This window comes from Camelus dromedarius, chromosome 5, assembly GCF_036321535.1.
Source record: "Camelus dromedarius isolate mCamDro1 chromosome 5, mCamDro1.pat, whole genome shotgun sequence".
Classification (NCBI taxonomy): domain Eukaryota; kingdom Metazoa; phylum Chordata; class Mammalia; order Artiodactyla; family Camelidae; genus Camelus; species Camelus dromedarius.
This window is the reverse complement of record NC_087440.1, coordinates 90,150,698-90,170,861: the sequence shown is the minus strand read 5'-3', so window position 1 is coordinate 90,170,861 and position 20,164 is coordinate 90,150,698. Positions and strand designations below refer to the sequence as shown.

The window sequence follows — 20,164 nt, the reverse complement described above, 5'->3', positions numbered from 1 at the left end:
CTTTTCGTCTCCTTTTTATTGTTTTTCTCACTTCCCTTCTCTTTCAATGCCTTTTCAGGGCACTGTCCTGGGCCTGAATGTAGCATCCTACTTCCCTGATTGAATGAGCGTGAATAGAAACTGCAAAGTATATAACAAATAAAATATAAGATGGATGGTGGTGATGGTGGCGCAACAATGCGAAGGTCCTTAATGCCACTGAGCTGCGCGCTTACAAATGGTTAAAGTACATTCTGTGTTGTAGGTATCTTACCACAATAAACGAAGTCAAAAAATAGATCAAGTATCCATTGTCATCCTTTTGTAATTTGCCTTGTGCTTGGGAATAATGTAGACTCGTGTGAATGGTGAGCTCACAGTTCCCAAGGGAGGACAGAGTCAAGTGCATGTGCTTTGTGACCTCTCTTTCCACCCCCCAGGATCCTTTATAGCCCCCTTGTGTTTTTTCTAGGGTTCATATGCTGGCTGCTGCTGGGCTGGCTGTACTGGCTGACTTGTCCAGCTGCCGTGAGGGAGCTCGGATGCCCTCAGGACTGAGGCTGGTTCTTGAGTTGGAACACCAGGATCACCTTGCCCAGGGCCTCAGGGAGGAAAGGCCATGGTTCACCCATCACGCTTTCTCAAGAACCACGACTGGGCCAGCCTTGGGGCTTTACTGGGACTGGGAGTGGGGTGCTCCAGCTGGAGGTTCCAGAGCAACACTGATTCATCCAGAGGCCACCTCCCCTTTCTGAGAGCTGGGGGAGGGTAGAGCCCCTCCTCCATCACTTGGCTACCCTGGCCCAGGTGTGCTGGGTAAGGCACAGAGGGAAAGTGGAGGCAGGCACCTGTGGTGATGGAGGAGGGTACCACCGACTGGGGGGAGGGGCAAGAAAAGGGAGAGGGGTAACTTAGCGGGTCATGCCCTTTGCCCCAAAGTTTCTACATCTGTAAAGTGTGAATTCTGGGAGGGCAGGAACTTGGCTTCCTTCGCTGAGGAAATCCCCAGGGCCTAGAGCAGGGCTGGTATCCAGTAGGTGTCCAATAATGTCGAGTGGTTGAATGAATGAATGAATGTTTGAATAGGTCGGACCAGTGGGTACCGAAGGCCTCCTGGCCACAAGGACCCATTCATCCCTTCACTCAACGTTCTCTTCGTGCATTCATTCCTCATTCATTCGTTCCTCCGGCACGCACCGCATTCATTCATTCATGCGCTCCGCCATTCATGCTCACACCAGTTCATTCACTCCCTGCCCCGCCGTCATTCCCTCTCCGGCTCCCCGGCCCACGTGGACCCCGCGCCCCGGGTCCGGCCCCGCGCCCCCCGAGTGCGCCCGGGCTGGGCGCTGCGGGGGGAGCCGCTGAATCAGCCGCGGCTGCGCGGGGCCGGGGCTGGCGGGGAGCCGGGCTGGGGGCGGGGGGCGGGCGCTCCCTGCGGGAAGCCGGGCGGGGTGGGGGAGCCCCGGCCGCGCCGGCTCCGGGCGCGCTCGGCCTCGGTGGGGAGGGCCCGGGCCGGGGGCGGCGGCGGCGGCGGCGGCGGCGGCGGGACCGGAGCGCGGCGTTTGCGGCGGCGGCGGCGGCGGCAGCGAGCGGCGCGGCTGCCCCAGGGCCATGTGGACGGGCGGCCGCCGGCCGGGCCGGCTCCGGCGGGCGGTGAGTACCTGCGAGCCGGGAGGGCAGGGCGCGCGGAGGCGGGGCGGGCGCCACCCACGCCGCGGGGCGGTCTCCGCACGGCGCCGGAGGCGACTAGCGTCCCCCCTCCCGCGAGGGGGGCGACGGTCCAGCCTCTCCTCCCCGCCCGCGGCGCCCCCTCCGGTGCCGGTGCGCCAGGGCCCCGCCATGAGCACTCCGCTGGCCGCCGGGGGCTGCCGGGCAGTCCCGGGAGCCGGGCACTCGCGGGGCGGGGCGGGGACTTGGCCTCGGCGCGCCGCCCTGCCCCCCGCGCGGCCAACCCGAGCATCGGGGTCGGAGTTGCGGGGTCCTCGCCACCTCCAGCACGCGCGAGAGGGAGGGTGGGACGAGGGGGCCAGGGCGAGGCCCGAGGATCTGGGACCCGCCGCCGTCCCGGGCAAGTGGCCAGGGTGCAGGCAGGCAGGCCCCCTCCTGCGTATGTCAGGGCTCGGTGAGGCCGCCAGCCCGCCCGGGAAAGGTCGAGGAGCCGGAAGGAGGCTGGACCAGGGGCTGATCACTGAGCGTTTGCAGCGCGTGGGCTTGCGACACCGTCCATCTCGTTCAGTACCTGCAAGGCAGGTACTCTCATTCTCCTCAGAAGCGAGGAAACTGAGGCTCAGGGAGGGGAGGTTCGCCCAGCGCCGCTCAACTGAAGCTTCCACCCTCCCTGAACCCCAGCGCTGTTGGATGAGAATGCTGCCCTAGCGTTTCCGCTTCCTGCCTGGTTTAGAGGTGTTTCCTTCCTCGCCTGGGCCCCACCCCATCCCCAGTGTGGTTCCTCTGGGGTAGAAACAGTGTGGGCGACATCCTGGAGTCTCCCGGCCCAGCGGGACAGGAGCAGAGTAGGCACCCAGGAGTGAGTGGGGGTGGCCGAGTGAGCTGTGCCTGTAAAGGTGGAGCCCTGGGTGGCCAAGGTCAGCTGCAGACCGCAAGCCAGCCAAGGGTCAAGGCCTTGGGGCCCCTGGAAGGCAGGGCAAGGTCTCCACGGGCCTGGCTTCTATGGAGGCTCCAGTGCCCTAGATCCCTGGGGCCGTGGACAGGTGTTTGCTCTTCACTGGGCTCCAGTTACCCCACCACTGCCTGCATGAGAGCCCTTCCCACTCCCAGTGCCAGTGAGGACTGTGAAAGAAGCCCCTTGCACACTGTGTGCCATCCCCGCCAGGCCGGCCATGCCACTGCTGGCTGGGGCAAGTGGCCGATGGAGGCAGCTCTGCTTGGCGTCTGTGACACACAGGGCGGGGAGGCAGCAGCACGGGGCCCTGGCAGCGTCCCCGAAAACCCTTAATTTTCCTGACTCTCACTATAATCAGGGCGGCACTGAAAGGCAGGCATGCGGCAGATGCGGCTTCTTCCTGGCTGCCGAGTGCTGGCGCTGGGCGCGGAGAGGCTGCACTGCTGCGGGGGACCCTCCCGAGCTATTGTCTCATATTTATAGATTCCGACATTATGTGTTCCTCTTGTTCTCAGAACCTGGAGCTGTTCGCACCTGGGCCGCTGAGTGGGCAGGGTGAGGGCTGCCGAGAGCCTCCGTGGTATGGGTCTGGCTTTCTATGGGCTGGGTGTTGGGAGTGGGGCGTTTCCAGGTCAGGGAGATGAGGGGAGACAGAGCAGTCTGGAAGATGATCCCCCATCCACTCTCAAAGACCCTTAGGCACTGAGTCTGGCCCACAACAGTAGCCATTCTTTTACTGAGCACCTACTGTGTGCCAGGCCCTGGAGAAGAATGTTCACACATCATCTCCACGGAAACACTTGGAAGTGCACCCCACTCCTGTAGGCACTCAATGACATATAAGAATGAATGAATGAGAGGAGAGCTGTCTACCAATCCAGGGTGTGGTTGGAGACTGTCTGCAATGCCCCAAGCCCCAGGAGGCTGAGTAGGAGTTGAACAGGTGAGGGAGGAGGAGCAGGAGGGGCTCAGCCTGGGTCAAGGCCTGGGGGTGAGAGGGGAGAGTGCAAGGATCAGAGAAGGCCCAGTCTAGCTGGAGTGTGGAGGTCAAGGGCTTGGCCATGGGATGGGTGTGTGTGTGTGTGTGTGTGTGACTCTTCCCCTTAAAGCAGGTAAAGATCCCTGGTGACAAATCCAAGGGTGACCCCAGGCTCACTGTGTTGGCCTAGAATTGCTCCTAGGGTCCCTTCGGGGCTCCCACTCCTGCCCTAGAGTAGGTCACTAGCCTGGAGGAGAGGCCTGGATGGGAGTCTGGAGCCTTGGGTTCCAGTTCCTCCTCTGCCACTGATCTGCTGTGTGACCTTGAGCAAGGCCCCGCCCTCTCTGGGGCTCAGTGTCTGAGGCACAGCACCTCTCTCCTGCAGAGGAGCGTGACGTCTGAGGCCCAAGAGCAGGCCCTCCTGGCAGCCTGTGTTGGGAAAAGCTGAGTAAAGCTGTTTCTATTGGTTCAGTGTTACAGGAATGAATGAGTGAGTGAGTGAGTGAGTGAATAGGTGAATGAACTCTACATTCCCCCAGCATACTTTCACCGTGCACCCCACTCTGCCCCATTCACTAGGACCATTTAGGTGAATCTGATACAGACCTCACCCTTCAAGATCTCACGGTCTGCCAGGAGACATAGACCTTGACTAGTGTGGCAGGTGCTAGGAGGGTGGTGGGGGCCTTCACTGCCCACCCCCCCCCCCAGCCAGGAAGGGGACCCAGCAGCGGCTCCAACAGCCCATGCATCTGGAGGCTACCCCAGCACCCCTGGGGGCTTGTTGGGGTGGGCATCAGCTAGTGCCTAGCTCTGAGCCAGCCAGGGAACTGTAGGCATCTGTTCAATTAGCAGACCCTGAACCAAGCTGGGGATGGAGGTGGACTAGGCCTGGGCCAGCCTGGGGAAGACAGACAGAAAGCTCCAGTCATGGTGCAGGTGCGAGCGCTGGGATTCCAGCATGTGCAGATGGAGAGGCAATGTGGGGTGGACTGAAGAGGCTGGTGGGTGGGTCATAAGTGGATGGATGATAATGGGCGGTGTGTAGCAGAGCAGATCACCAGATGGACAGATAGAAACCTAGAGGGGTAGATGGATAGGAGAGGTCAATGGATACAAGTGGCAAGATAGGTAAGGATGAATGAGTGGATGGATGGAAGAATTGATAAGATGCAGGACTGGATGGACAGAACAAGATATCAATGGATGGATATGTGGGTGGGTTGATAGATAGAAGGGTGGATTTCTCATGCAAATGGCATGATGGATAGATGAATGAGTGGGAGGGTCTAAAATGAATGGATAGATGTCAACAGATGGATGAATAAAGGGCTGGATGGATAAAGGAGTATGTGTCAGAGTATGGATGGATACAGGCATGTGAAAATGGATGGATGCTAAATAGTTACAGTCAATGCGTGGATGCTGAGGTGGATGGATGGGAACTTGGGTAATGTCAGTAAGACGATGGATATAAGAACAGATGGGTGGATGGCTGGATACAGGAAGAGTGGATGGATAAGTGCTTGAGTGTGTGTTAGTGAATGCATGGATACAGACAGGGAAGTGTGGATCAGAGCACAAATGGACACATGTCAATGGGTGGATGCATCCGTGGATGGACAGATAGATGTGTGGATACCAGATATAAAAAACAAGGATGGATACATGGATGAATGGGTGATGGATGACAGGAAGGAAGTACTGATGCATGAATGGGTACGTGCTAACAGGTCATTGGTTACAGGGATGGATAGGTGGAAGGATGGTTGGTTAGACAGGTGGAGCATCTTGTTCCCGTAACCCCCAGTCCCTCCCCTTCTGTGATGCCGTAGCAGGGAGGTTGCAGGGCTGGGGAGAGGGCAGGGGGCTATTAGGTCTGTCCAGTTATGTGTGGCTGGAAGACACACTGAGGGAACAATGAGGCAGTGGAATAGCATCTTGGAAAGACAGGTGACTAGCGGGAACTCCTGCAGGAACTCCTTGTCCAGGGAGATGTCCTGGGAGGTCTGGATGGCTCAAGTGCACACCCCTTCTGAGGAAGAAAGTCTGGGGCAGAATTCAGAATGCAGAATCTGGTGGCACAGTGCGTGGACGTGGACGCTAGGGCCTGTGGCCACCTTGGAGGGTTCTTGGGCCAGCACAGAAGTAACCGGAAGCAGAGGCAGGGTGGTGCAAAGCACAAGTGTAAGAATCCTCAGCACTGGAGTGTCCTCGTCTGTAAAAGTGGAGGACGGCACTAGAAATTTCTGTACTGGATTGAGGGAGGCTTGGAAGGTGACTGCCCTCCTGGCATATGGCAGGCCGTGGCTGTTTACCAGTCACTCCTTGGAGCCCATGTTCTCCTCCCTGAAATGGGGTAGCGAGTCCTAGCTTGGAGGGTTGCCGTGGTAAGTGAGGTGATGCTGGGAGCTCTTAGTGGTTGCTCAGCCTGCCCTTCCTTCCCCCCCGCCCCCGGCAGGGTCCCACTGCCGCCCTGTGGCCGGGTCTCCCTGTTCCAGCCCCAGGAGGCAGCCAGCAGCTGTGTTCACCCTCTCTCTGAACTCACAGACACCAGCTGCCCACCCATGGGAGCAGGGTGGGGCCCGGTGGTGGAGGAGGGACTGAAGGTGTCCCAGAGTGAGACGGAGCATGAGTGCATGAGCTCTGGGGTTCCCACCCTAGGTCTGCCACATCCAAGCCACAGGACCTCAGCCAAGTCACTTCAACTCCATGAGAGATGGCTCCGTTAAGCATGAAAAAGAGTTCAGAGCCGTCCCACCTCATAGGACCAGCTGAGGATTTGGGCAATGATGTGGGGCTTGGCACACAGTAGGGGCTCAGGAAGCGGGGCTGAGATAGATGAGTCAGGAGGCCAGGGCTGCCATGGCAGGAGCCGGAAGCCCTTTCAGGAGAGGCAGCCCAGGCTGCTGAGAGGTGAGCAGGCACAGGCTGCGAGCCGCGGCAGCCGACAGCATCCTCCAGGGCTTCGGGCCCAGGCGGCTGAGAGCCAGTGGGTTGTTATGACAACAGGAACTTGTCTGATGCAGCTGGCAACTCTGGGAGAGGCTCAGAGGACCTGCTGGCCAGGGCCCCGATAGCATTCCTACGACCACGCATACTAGGGGAATGGACAAATTAGAGCCCCAGGCTAATGGGTCATGAGGCCCTACTAGAAACCAGGCTCCATGCTGATGGCATCCAGCAGGCATCTCTCCCTGCCCCAGGGCTGGGGGCTGCTCTGTCCCCACGTGGCAATGAGGAGGGGACATGACTTGCCCAAGGCCGATTGGGGTGTGGGAAGTGGATTTGACCTTGAATCTGCCAGCCTCCGTGTTCTTTTGCCACTGGCAATGGAACAGGGCGAGATGACTGTGCTGGGGAAGGGGCTGTCTAAGTGTAAGGGGGCGACTTGCAAGGGACTGCAAGGGTGGGTGGAGACGCGGTGGCCTTCCCAAGAGTCCAAGATCCCTGATTCCCCGGGTGCTCTTCCCCAGGGCTCAGCCCAGAGGTGGTCCACCCCAGGCTGGGGATGCTTGCGAACTGACAGTCTGAATCTGTGCTTCATTCACTTACTCATTTGAGAGCTACTTGAGCACCTGGCCTGGCCCCGGGAGGAGAGCTGGAGTAGAACGGAGCTCACATTCTAGGGAGGACTCACATCATACACAAATAATCGCAAATATATCAGTTACAGTTAGGGGTCATGTTATGGGAAGAGCAGGAGTTATAAGAGGCTGTTACAGGGGTACCTGATCTGATCTGGAGGATGGACGCAGACAGGCTGTTGAACCAGGGCCCTGAAAGTCAGATGGGAGTTAGATGATGAGAAGAGGGGAGGAGAGAGGGAATGAGAGTGCTCCTGGCAGCGGGAACAGCAAGTGCAAAGGCCCTGAGATCAGATAGAGCTTAGCACATTCAGGAACTACATGGAAGTTCCTGGGGTGGGCTGGGCCATCAGGGCCTTGCAGGGTGTATGAATGTGTGACATTGTCTGGTTATCTGGTCTGTGATTTTAAAAGTTCACACCAGCATGTTTTTAGAATGGACCAAGCTAGACTAGCATGGGGAGGGGCCCCAGGGTGGGGGGATTGCAGGTGTCCGGGTGAGACATGGTGGCACCTGGGATCAGCAAGGTGATGGTGAGGTTGGAGGGAGGTAGCCAGGTCTGAAGCTAAACAGCCATGGCCAGGTGGTTAGGGAGAGAGAAGGGGAGGGTCCAGGCAGCCCTGTCCCTGTCTTTGGGCAGCTGAGTTCATTAAACTTCTCAGACATTCAGTCACAGGTACTATGGAGCATCCAGAGAGGTGTCCAACTGAGCCCGGAAAAAAGGGGTCCCCAGCACTTGATGTGAGACATCTAGGCACTGCCAGATGGGCAGAGGCCCCAGACACACGGTCATGAGCAGGCAGTACCAAAAGGGCTTAGGCCATACTGCAAGCAGCACCAGAAGTCAGCGCTGGGGATCGTGGCCAAGGGCCTGGGGCTGCCACCCCTCAGTGAGCCTTCCTTTGACTCATGCAGCTGCATCATGGGATGGAGTCTTGCCTGCACCCCTGGCTTCCTGTGATGCCAGGGTTAGGTGTGTCTCTCTTCACACAAAGGAGCAAGTGCTTGGGCCTGGCTCTGGCCCTTCTCTGGGGTAATCTCCCCCACCCCACATCTATCTAACTACACCCTGGGACCCCATGTGCCAAAGGCTCTCACCTCATAGTGTTGTCAACCATGGTTCCTCACCTTATCCCCTGTGTATCGGTGAGGAATTGCACACAGCTGCTAGTAATGGAGCCTGGACATAACCATGATTTAAACAAAACAGGGGGTTATATCTCTCGTTAAAATAGTGCCAGAGGCAGGTGGTCCAGGATTGGTGTGATGACTCAGTGGTCATCAGGAACCCAGGTTCTTTGGTCTTTCTGCTTCTCCAGCCTTTATGTATGGCTTCTGCACAAGTTTGCCTCATAGCGCAGTGTAGCTGCAGTAGCTCCAACCATCACTTGCATGTTCCAGATAAAAAGCAAGAGGGTTGGGAATGGGTGTGACAAGGGCACAGGCAAGCTTTCTGATCCCTTTTAAGGAGTCATGCGTAATAATTTCTGTTTATATCTCATTGGCTACCTCTGGCTGCAAAGGAGCCTGGGAAATGCTGTGTATTTTGCCTCCCAGAATAAAATGAGGGTTCTTCATCAAGGAAGAGTAGGAGGACAGTGGGCAACCAACAGTCTCCACCGCAGCCTCCCATTCTGCCAAATGGAGGCAGTTCTAATTTCCCCTCCTTCAGGCCCATGTTCACCCTGCTGTGACAGTCATCGTGGCCATCTGTGTACTGCCTGCCTCCCCACGTCCCTGCCCTCAGCACCACACCTGGCAGAGTTGAGGAAACGTGATGAGTGGTGCGTGTGAGGCCCAGCCCAGGGCTCCCCCGACCCCAGCACACAGCAGGTGCTCAGTCAGTGCAGGCTGCCTCCCCAGGCAGACACAGAGCCCAGGACATGACCTTCTCTTCTCTAGTGCTTTCTAAGCCCTGAAGCCCAGCTCCCATTTAGTGAGAATCAATTTAGGGGGCAGGAGGCCCCCTGCCACGTGCTCGCTGAATCGATGGACAGGCGGGCATTCAGCTGATCACTCTGGCCGTTGAGGGACGGGTGGCCCTGAGCCCTCTGCTTCCCAAGTGGGCATAGAGATCCCAGCCCCATGGGAGAAGAGAAGTGGGGGTCAGTGAGGTACGGGGAGAGGCTTGACCTTGGACTGACTGAGGAGGATGCTCTCTGGGGTTGGCTCCCAGGCACGGGGCCCCGACCCCAGCTGCCCCAGACAGAATGGCCACGGCTCCCTCATAGAGTCCAGGGCTGAAGCCCTCAGGAAGGAAGCCTGCAGAGAGCACCTTCAAAGAAGCAAACCAGGCCCCACCTCAGGCCGGAACCCCAAGGGCCCACCGTCTCACCCCTGCTGGGCAGCACAGCCTGGTCAGGAGGAGGCAGAGGCCTCACCTGGCCTGCTGTCCACCCCAGAGCCCTTGGGGACAGGCCCTCTGGCCCGGCTGGGCCGCCGACGGGAGGCCAGGCTGCCCTTCTCCAGGTTCCTGGATGAGGTCACTGTGCGGGTTCTGGACCCCGGGACCCTGGAGGCCTTCCGGGGGCTCAGAGGACGCAGCCCAGAGCCCTCCCCGGATGAGGAAGGCCCCGGCCTGGCCCCGGAGCCCCTTGCAGGAGCTGCAGCTCCAGAGAAGACCCTGGCCCTGAGACCCCAGCTGTCCTCGGAGGCAGCAGCGGAGGCTGCAAGCGGAGGGGGGCCAGGCCGGGCCGTGGAGACCAGTGGGCCTCGCATGGACAGTGGCAAACAAGGAGGCCGAGCTGCCTCCCCCAGGAGGCCTCCAAGCCGGGTGAGTCTCAGCCCCAGCCTGTCCCCCAGCAGGCAGCCCCTTCCCTCCTCCCTCCATATGCATTTCCCCACAACTTCTGGCTGACCTCCTCCGATTTCCCCCATCACATCCTCTTATAATCACTGTAGCTGGAAAAACCTTAAGCACCAAAAGAATGGATCTCTAGGATGAAGCTTCTGGCTTTGGGGCAGGCAGACTATTTCTGGACTGAGCGCACATGAGTGAACAACAACAACAGCAGTAATAATACCGCAGAGCCCTTGGCGTTTTACCGCGGGATTCATATGACCATACCTTTGAATTTTTGAACCTCAGACACATCCGCGTGAGGTTGGATGTCGCAGCACTGTCAGGCAGATAGGTGGATTCACATCCTTCGTAGCTGCCCGCATTTTATGGAGTTGGAAGCTGAGGCTCTAAGAAGCTACTGCTTGTGGGGAGGCCCCCACCCTGGGGAGTCTGGGCTTGGATTGAGGTCTTCATATGTAAGTGCATGTCTCCCTTTCAGGACCCCCTCTACACACACACTCTGGCCTCTGACAGACGGACAGAAAGATTTGGTGAGACGTGCGTGGCTGTCCTGGGGGATCAGGTTGTGCTGGGCAGCACCCCCACCTTGCTGCTGACCGTCTGTCTCCCAAACCATCTATATCTCCTGAAGTCAGGGCAGGTCCTTGCGAGCTGTTGACATTGCCCTGTCCCTGACTTCTCTGGGCACAGGACCAAGGTGGGCTGGCAGGGCCAGGTGGGTGGAGATCTTTCACAGGCCCCTCCAAGAATGGCCTCCCTGCTGAGAAAGACTGTTTTAAAAACAAAATCCTGGGCAGCAGCAATGGCTGATGCTTGCTGAGCATTTGCCAGTGCTGTTCTAGCTCTTGGCCCCTGGCCTCAGTGCACCCTCAGGGGGTCTGTGCCATCCTTACACTCCCTGCGTGTAGGGAAAGGACAGGTGAGGGGAGGTCATGAGAGGAGCCGGGGCCAGACACAGGCCATCTTAGCCTCCCCCTCTGCAGCTCTGCTCCTCCGCGCCACTTGCCTCCAATGACCTGGGCTGCCTCTTTCTCCAGGGAGGGCCCAGGGGCAGCGTGGCTGGTGGAGAGTTCTGGGTGTTTGAAGCCCACCGGCCCTTCCCCTGGGGTCTGCTGGGCCAGCTGTGCTGAACTTAGCCCAGGGGTCCTCAGCTCAGGGTAGACTTGGTTCAAGGATGCTACCTGCTGTGTGACCTGGACAGGTCACCCACCCGCTCTGGGCCTTGGTTTCCACAACCATGAGAAGGCAGTAATGGTCATGATTTTTCTTTTGCTTTGTCATGGGGAAAGGATCCAGCAGGCACCCAAGAAGCATCGTGTCCCCAGCCTCTTCCAGGTCCTGGCGATCTGAGACCCCTTCCTCTCCTCTGCTCTGGGCTCTGCAGACCTCATTCAGGGGACCACTGGGTCCCGGGGGAGCCCCATGGTGTCCAGGCTTCTAGAGGATTCCGTCTTAAGGCTCCTCGCATGTGCCTCCTCAGCACAGGGCCTCAGGGACCTGGTGCTGGGGTAGTAGGGGACTGGCACTGGGCCTTCCCAAGGAGCCACTGTTGACTCCTTGAAGTGGGAGGTGATCATCAGGCCCCACCCCTCCAACTCCAGCATCACATCACATGGTGAGCATCTACTCTGGGCCCCTTCAGCTCCAGCCTTGCATCAAATACTCAAAACAGGCCAGTGAGAGAGATACTAGGGTCAGCCCCATTTCACAGACCAGGAACTGAGGCTCAGAGACCTGAGCCTGGCAGGGTCCTGGCTGGGCTGTTCTCTGGCTCAGTGAACCAGGGCAAACCATGTCCCCAGCAGTGTCCTCCTGTGTGTAGGGAGGAGATTCCAGATAATGGGTGACGGTGCCTGGCGCACAGCAGGAATTCAGTCCCCAGGACGATGGTAGCCACAGCCCCTCTACCCACTTCCCTGCACCTGCGCCCTCCTGGCCTGGACAGGCTCGTGTCCCCGGAGAGTTCCCAGGGTGAAGGTAGAGCTTTGGGCAAGCAGGGCAGACCCCTGGCTTCCGGTCATCAGTCTGAAAGCCCTTTCTCAAGGACAGCGCCTGGAGTCACATCATTAACCGCTCCTGGGAGGAAGCCACAAACCAGGGGAGGGCCCAGCGCTTTAGTCCTACCTCTGCCCCTTCTGGCTGAGTGATCATGGGAGGCTCTGATCTGCCCCTTCATTGCCCAGCAAACCAGAAGCCACCGTAGAAGGTCTCTGGGACCTCCAGCTGTCACTATCACAGACCTGGTACCAAGGCTCACTCATACTATAGTGTGAATGGCTGGAGCTAGCCAATTCCTGAGAACAAAAGGGTCAGAAGAAGAGCAAGAAGCACAGGGCCGGGGTCGTGGAAGAAGAAGCAGCCCAGTGGTGCTGTGATGAGACCCTGGACACCAGGCCTGGAGTCCCCAGAGCTGCGTTTGGACCCTATCCACGGAATGACCTCACATAAGCTACTCCACTCTCCGAGCCTCAGTCTCCCCATCTGGAGGGTCAGCTTAATGTGTGACAGCGCCTCTCCCCAGTGGGGGACCCCCGAGGTGCTCTGGAGGAGGGCAGCTGCTTCCCTGCTTCCCAACTGTTGCCACGTGGGAATGTGGGCCGGAGTTGCCAGATCTTCCAAAATTTCAGTAAGAAGCCAAAAATATGGATTTTAAAATGTAAACTCTCCCAATTTTTAAATGTTGGCTCAAATGTTTAAAAAAAAAAAATTAAAACCCTCTTGCAGGCCAAATACAACATGCTGGTGGGCCAGATTTAGCTCAGGAGGCCAGTTTGCAGCCACAGGCCTGGCCCATCTGCATCTCGGGCTGGGAACCTGAGGCCTTGCGGAGCCCAGGGAAGCTTTGGGCTCCGCCAGGGATGGGACCAGCCACCTCTCAGCCTGTACAGCGAGGTCCTCCAGAATCCCAAGGGGAAAGACATTCTTGGTCCCATCTGGGCGCAGCCCCAAGCCAAGGTTTGGTTCAAGGTCCCAGCTTGCTGGGCCAGCACTCGCCCCTCTCCCATTCATCAGTTAAAGCCAGCTCACCTTGGTATTCTGGCCAAGGTACCAGCGGAGGACTCACTGTGTGCCCAGCACAGGCGAGCCCTCTGGGGGATGCGGAGGGACACAAGGCCAGCTTCTCACCCATGAAGCAGTCTGTGACACCCCGCCTCTGCTCCTACCCGCCCCACCCTCTTCTCAGTCTCCTGGGCTGGCTCCGCCCCCACCCTGAACCCTCACCGAGTAGAGCCCCCTCCTCTTCCCCACCTGTACTCACTCCGTTGGGGACCTCATCCAGTGTCAGAGCTTGAGTGTCGTCTCCATGCTGACCACTCCCAGATTCACACCTCCTGGACCATACTCTGAACTCCAAACCCATGTCCCTACCCCCTTGTCAATGTCCCCACTGGGATGTCTGGTAGACACCTCTGGACCTGCACTTTGGTCTCCTCCCCACCCCTCTTCCAGCTGCTCAGGCCAAAAGACGTGACCTCATCTTTGGTGATTCTTTCACACCCACCTCTAGTCTGTCGGGGCATCTGAGTGCCTCCACCCTGGTCCCCACTTGAGTACCTGGCTGGACTCCTTGGTCCCCGCACTCAGCCCTCTGTGTGCCCTCTGCAGGCAGCCTCAGGACAATCTTCTGTTCAGCTCTGCAGGGGCTTCCAGCCTACTCAAGATAGAAGCCAAAGTCCTGGCAATGGCCCACAAGGCCCCCAGCTCGGTCTCCGCTCCCCGCTGGTGGCCAGGCGCCCCCCATACCTGGCGGGGGAGGTGTGCTGCACTGATGTCCTGGGTCATCTGCTTCCCTGTGTGAAAATCCCAGCACCGTGAGAGCAGAAAATTTCCTCTAGCTTGTTCACTGCTGGGTCCCTTAGAGCACTGCACAGTAAATGTTTGTTGAATGAATGCAAGAAGGCAAGGAGTGATGCAAAACATCTTCAAAGAGAGTCCAACATGAATGATTACGTTAAAAGGCTGGCTCTCAGGAGTGGCTGCAGCCCTGTCCCCAAGACAGTCCCTAACATGCATGTGGCAACCTTGTCACCCAGAATATCCTTTGAAGATTTTCCATCTTCTCTGAATGAGGGATTGAGCTCAGAGAGGTTGAGAGTTTTGCCTGAGGTCACACAGGTGCAGAGGAGGCCCAAGTCACCATCAGTGGGAGAGGGTAGCCCTTGTATTGGCCACATCTGGGATTTGTTCCCTGACCCCTATCTCTGCCCTCCATACTCTTCAGTTTGTTTCGTCTCCTTAAGAAGAGAGTAGGGGAGCAGGGTAAGGAGGAAACTGAAGCCCAGAGTAGATCTAAGGAGGGCCCAGGGGACGGAGCACAGGCCCCAAGGGAGCGCAGAGAGGGGCCCAGAACCCAGGGACGAGTCAGAGGCAGAGTGGGGACCTCAGCACCCAGCAGGCCTCTCCCTGACTGAACTGGCCTTCCTTCTCTCAGCAGTTTTGGGAACTGGAGGATCTGGAGGGGAAGGGGCAGCGATACCACCAGGTCAGATGGTCCAGTAGAGGATTCACACACCTGCTCGTGGGGGCCAGAGCAGGACTGACGCACACCAGCAGAGGGGGTCCCTGTGTGCCGTGCGGGTACCAAGTGGTGTCAGGTGCCCCCAGGATGGGGGTGGGCTTGAGGGAGGGGCGTGGGGTGGTGTGCAAATGGTGGGGGCTGTGAGAGCAGACCAGAGGCTGCTCCAGGTGGAGAGCAGATGCCACTGGCTGGGGATTCAGAGCAACTGCATTCATGCAGGCATTCGGCTCATTGGAGGCCTCTGTGCCAGGCCACAGGGATAGAGACACCGTGCCTGAAGCAGAGGGGCCCTGCTGTCAGGGCTGTCGTTTTTGATGAAGGGGCAGGGGCAGGGGCAGTGTGAGGGCAGGCAAATGACCAAAGAGAATGAGTCCAAAGAGATAGGATGTGATGAGAAATCATTTGGTGGGAAAGAGAGGCTCCTTAAATGAGTGCTCAGAGAAAGAAGCACCAGCCCTGTAAAAATCCAGGCAGAGGGAAGATATGCAAAGGCCCTGAGGCAGGAGTGAGCTGGGTGAGCTTGGGACCAGCAAAGTGGCCACTGTGGCCAGTGTGTGCCTGGTGAAGGGCAGGTGATGGGGGTGTGGTCAGATGGTTACTCAGGGGCAAGTCAATATTTACCAACCCCTCACTGAGGCTTTTCTGGTGGCACAGTTGCCTCCCTCATTGCCCCTTGAGTGCATCAGTCACTGTGCCCAGGTGCCACTGGGAGGATGGCAGCTTGAGAGACTGGCCCCAAACCTCCACACTTCTGGAAGCTCCGAGTCTCTCCAGGAATAGGGAAAGGAGGCAGGAGGGAGGTGTCAGGGCTGCGGTGGTCAGCAGGGATGCATGTACAGCCCAGTTTGTCCAACAAGTAGGACTTGTCTGATGCTGGGAAATACAGATGGTCACTGGACTGGATCACCCAGAGTGCACAAGGGAAGAGTTTGGTGCCGACAGTGACAAGGTCACAGGTATGCTGCAGGAATAGGCGTGGGGCTGTGAGTGTGGGGTAAACTGGAGCAACAGTGCCCAGGGCAGGGATGGACTGTCTGTCTAAGAGCGCCCAAGTGCCCACCTGTGTTCCCACCTGTACCAGGAGAGCACTGGGAGCGCCTTGCCTGAAGTCCCCTGGAGGGGCCAGAGGGGTCCTGGCGGTGTTTCGTGCCCCTTCACTTCACACCGGGGACGCTGGACTTCTCACAGGTCTCTCACAGCCTTGGTCCCCACCTGCCCCTGCCTGCTTCCTATAATGGAGGCACCTCCTCTGGCCTGAGACCCAGGCAGTGCCCCCATTCTCCACTGCCCAGCCCACCAGGCAGTCCCCTGCTAGCCTCAGGTGACTCTGAGCAAGCCCACTTCATGCTCTGGCCTGGGTACTCTCATCCAAAAGAGGGGCATCTCAGGAACATCCCCAGATCTTGCGGTTATGGATTGCAGAGTCAACACCTGAATGTGGGGCAGAGCAAGACCATTGCCAAAGGCACAGCCCCTCCCAACAGGGCCCACCACACACAGTTGTGACTGCTCTTTGCACGTGCAACCAGAGCTTCGCGCACAACTCCCACCCCCAGGTGAGGTGTTGGATAACCCCGGAACACAGCTGGGAGAGACACAGCCTCTGCTCCAAGGAGCACACACCTGGTGTGGAGGCCAAACCGAACAACTCCACTGGGTCTCTATGGAGGGCTGCCTGGAGGAGGCAGCCTTTAAGGGTGAAGGCAATGGTTACCACACAGGCACTGGGTCTGGGGAGAATTTGAGACATCACGATAGGATCAGAGCCAGGCTTCAGCCGAGTGAAGGGAGGGGTTGCTGAGGTACTGGGACTAGATCCCCTCCTGTTCCTTGTCAGCCTTCTGCCCCGCCCCATCCCTACCCCCTGCCATAAGGGCAACTCAGCAGCCTCTCCTAGAGTCCCTTCTTGGGGGAGAAATTCCCAGACAGAACTTTTAGAAGAGCTGAAACATTCAATATAAATAATTAATGCTAAATTTTTATAATTAAATTTTAATACATCCTTATTAATTTTAGACAAACTCCCTGACAGGTCATTCACTGTGAGTGACTGAGGCAACTGGAGACATATGAGGGGTGTCCCCAGCCTTTGGGCGGGAAGATCTTTGAGGAATGGGGTCCAGGCCCAGCTGGGCTCTCTCTGAGCTTTGCTCTCCTCATCTGTAAAATGGGAGTGACGGCCTCGCCGGTGTCGCTGCCCTGAGGAGCAGTTGGACAGCTATGAGCTCGCAGGGCTGCCGGGTGGTGGTGTCATTATTATCTCTGTCCTTCTGCTGAGGGTGGACTCCCAGGACAGGAGCCGAGGTTTCATTTCTCAACCATTAGCCCCTGGAGGGCAGGGCTCACCTCATTTGCTGCCGCCTCCCCACCCCAAGAACTGAACCCAGAGCTAATAAATGAGCGAGGAACCGTGGGTGGATGATGGAACACTTGGACTTTTGGGGTTGGGGCTGACCCTCCGAACGCAGGGCTCCTCCCACCCTGCGTTGGCGGGGTGGAGGCCAGGCCTGCTGGGTGCTGGGGGTGCCCTGGTGAAGGGACAGGGTTCCTGCCCGGAACTCACAGCCAGAAGGAAAGAGGCAGGGAAAGACACGCCGCAGAGGTGTAGGATTCAAGCATGCACTGTCCGTGTTTATTGAGCGCCTGCTGTATGCTGGGATCTAGTGTGCTGAGCCGGGTGATGGGAACCTGGGCAAGGTGGGCCTGGGTACATAGGGGGCGTCGGGGAGGTGTTGGCCAATCGGCCAGCTCTTTGTCTTGTGGGAGGAGGGTATATAGAGGGGTCTGGGCTCGTGGTCTCCGACAACTTTTCGAGCGTCGGGGATTGTGTCTGGCTGCCAATCCAGACGCCTTGGGGATCCTGTCTTCTGAAATTCTTTCCCGCACCCCAGCCCCTCCGCAGTCCGCGATGCAGAAGGGCAGCAGAGCTCCTCGTCTTGCTCCCCCTGCCCCCAACCCCAGCGTGCAGGTGAGGAAACTGAGGCCAGGGGAGTGCCGGGAGGGTCTGCCGGAGCACCCGGGGAGTTGGTGTCCGAGCCTGACGGAGGCCCCCCGGCAGGGCCTTCCAGCTCGGCGCTGGCGGCCGGGCTGCGCCCTCGCCCGGCGGGGCGGTGGGGGAGGCGGCGTGGAGCCCGGACCGGAGCGGAGCGCGCTCCCGGCGGACGCGGCGGCGGCGCCCGGCGCGAGGGGCCGGGATGGGCAGTCATCAGTCTTCCCAGGTGTGTCGCATGGTCCCTAGGCTCACTCCCCTGTCCCCCTTTAATGCCGGGCATGGCACGGAAAGACGGGAAAAGCCCCCGGGAGCGGCCTCTCCCGAGCGATGGAGAGCCCTCCCTGCGCCCCCCGCTCCGCGCAGGAAGTGCGGTCCCGCCCGGGCCGCTCGCAGTCCGGGTCGTTCGCCGGCGCCCGCAGGGTTAACGGCAGCGGGTGGTCCCCCCGCCCGGCCCGCAGAGGGGCTGCCCCGCTACGCGGGGCTGGGCGGGGAGGGTCTCAAAGCCGCGCGCAGTTGGGTCTGCGCAAGCCCGGCGGGGAGCCCCGCCGGCGAGCCGGTGGCGCAAGGGTTAATCCCTCGGGCCCGGGAGGGGCGAGACAGGCCCGGACCCCAGAAGCTGAGGGCAGCAGGGTCCCTGACTGAGGAGTCTGAGGTCCCGAGTGCTCTCCCCCTCGGATCGTGTGCGTTGTCAGGTTTTACACTCCCGTACGGCCCCCAATTGCCCGATTCGAACATTCTCCGACTCGGAGACTCTGCAATTCCGGGCTTGGCTTCCTCCCGGAGGGAGCGCGGGGCTGCAAGGGTTAACGGGAGGGGTGGGGCGGTGGGGGGAGCAGCGGGGGCCGAGGCCGCCGGAGAGTTAACGCGGCCGAGCCGGGTGCCCTCTCTTTCGGGCAGGCGAGACTGGGATCGCCCCGGGCAGCGCAGTCCGAGTCCTCAGGCTAGCCCCTTCCTCTTCCCGGGGGGCGTAACTCGGTGCGCGGCGGCCCGGGCAGGCTCACCTGTTACTCAGCCGAGGCCCCGCGCACCCACTGAGTCCCAGGCACCGCGGCCGGGCAGTGTGGGCTGGGGGCGCGCGGGGCAGACTTTGCAACAACCGAGCCGCGCAGGGGGTGCCCCGCCGCCGCGCCCGCCTGTGCCCGCTGTGCCCGGCTCAGCCCTGCGCGACCGCGGAGCGCACGCCTCCTGCCTGCTGACCCTCTCGTTTGGTTTCTCGCAGGCCTCTGCTGCAGACATGGAGAAACTCAGGTGAGTGGAGCGTCTTCCGTGCCGCGGCTCCCGGGGCCAGGGTCGGGAATGGGGGCGCTGGGGAAGAAGAGGGAAGAAAGCTGTGCCCGAGCGCATCTACAGCCCGCAGCCACCTAGCGGGGCTGGCCCGGGCCGGTGTGCCTGTGTGTGGTGCGTGAGTGCGCTCGGAGAGACAGTGGGGAGCCCCGCGCGCGCGGGGGTCCTCGGCCGGGCCGGGGCCACTGCGGCTGAGTGTGGGCGAGCGCCACCAGGGCCAGGCCGGCCGGCGCGCGGGCCTCCGCGATCCCCAGTGCCCTGCCCTGGACTCTCGATTGTCCCCAGGGACCCTCGGGGTTTCTGGTCCTGCTGTTTCGCACCGGTCCCCCGCGCCGGCCGGTCCCCTCACCCCTCAGCTGACAGCTGCCTGGTTCTGAGCTTTTAAGTTTCCGCCCGGTGGTGGCGGGGGTGGGGGATGGAGTCCTCGAGGCTGGCCGTGGCAGTCGCGTCTTGGAGCCATTTTGGGGGAAATCCCGCGACGGCGTCTGGGGAGTGTCCCCTTCGGCCTCTCTCCAGGTACTAAACTTTGAGCCTTAGTGAACTCCCCGGGGCTCACTACACGCGGCAGGCCCGCCATCAGTGGATTTGAATATTCACGACTTCCCTTGGCCACCCTGACCCCCACTTTGGGAACACCCCTCCTGTGTTTTCCTTCCAGAGTCTGAGCCAAGGTGTTGAGTGGGCACAAGGCCCAGCGCTGGCAGCTAGGTTTCAGGACTATTGACCCCCTTCTAGTGGGTCTCTAGGCCTCCTCCCTCCACGTCTTGCCCCTCCCAAGGCCAGAATCAGCACCGGTGGGGAGAAAGCCAGGTGCACCCATTCCCCAAGGGGCCTGCACCCAGCAGAGCCCAGTTTCTTCCCGGGCAAGTACCTAGGTCGAGGGGAGAAGGGCCCTGGACCTTCCCAAGTGACCCTCAGTGCTGTGGGTGAGTCACTTGGGAATGCCCAGGTGGGAACTTGGGGACAGGTGGGCTCACACAGAGGCCCCAGACTGGACATGAGAGCAGGGCCATCTTCTGGCCACTGAGCTGGAGTGCAGCCCTCCCTTGTGGGTCCCACAGGGCCAGAACCCATTTGTCTTGGGCTGGGAGGAGGGGTCCAGTCTTTTAGGAGCTCAGACCCAAAACCAGATGTCCTTCAGCCAGGCCTACCGTGTCAAGGTCAAGGTCAATGTCCAGGTGATGATGAGGCCCAGGGAGAGGCAGCCCAGCCTCTGGCCACAGAGATGAGCTCAGGCCTGAGTCCAGGCCTCTGACCCTAGGCCAGGACCCTCCCTGATACCCCTATCGGCTATCATCTCACCAGTACCCCCACCAGAATGGGGAGGGGTCACTACTTAACTCAACTGGGACTTGAAAAACAAGGTAGCATTCATGTGACACCCTGAGGCCAGC

The 20,164-nt window shown here is 59.5% G+C and overlaps 1 protein-coding gene across 3 annotated transcripts in view; it reads left to right on the top strand.

The window, feature by feature from the left end:
* Positions 1–1,572: 1,572 nt before the first annotated feature.
* BEGAIN (brain enriched guanylate kinase associated) overlaps positions 1,573–20,164 on the top strand; it is a 46,478-nt gene continuing 27,886 nt past the window's right edge. Inside the window, exons 1-2 of one of the 3 annotated variants that reach the window (XM_064486254.1) lie at positions 1,573–1,635; positions 18,706–18,734. In XM_064486254.1, the coding sequence (XP_064342324.1) occupies positions 1,594–1,635; positions 18,706–18,734 (71 nt within the window). In that variant the 5' untranslated portion in view covers positions 1,573–1,593. Of the gene's footprint in view, positions 1,636–16,983; positions 17,192–18,705; positions 18,735–20,164 lie in introns of those variants that run through there. The other 2 variants (XM_064486253.1, XM_064486252.1) reach the window with 2 other exon arrangements.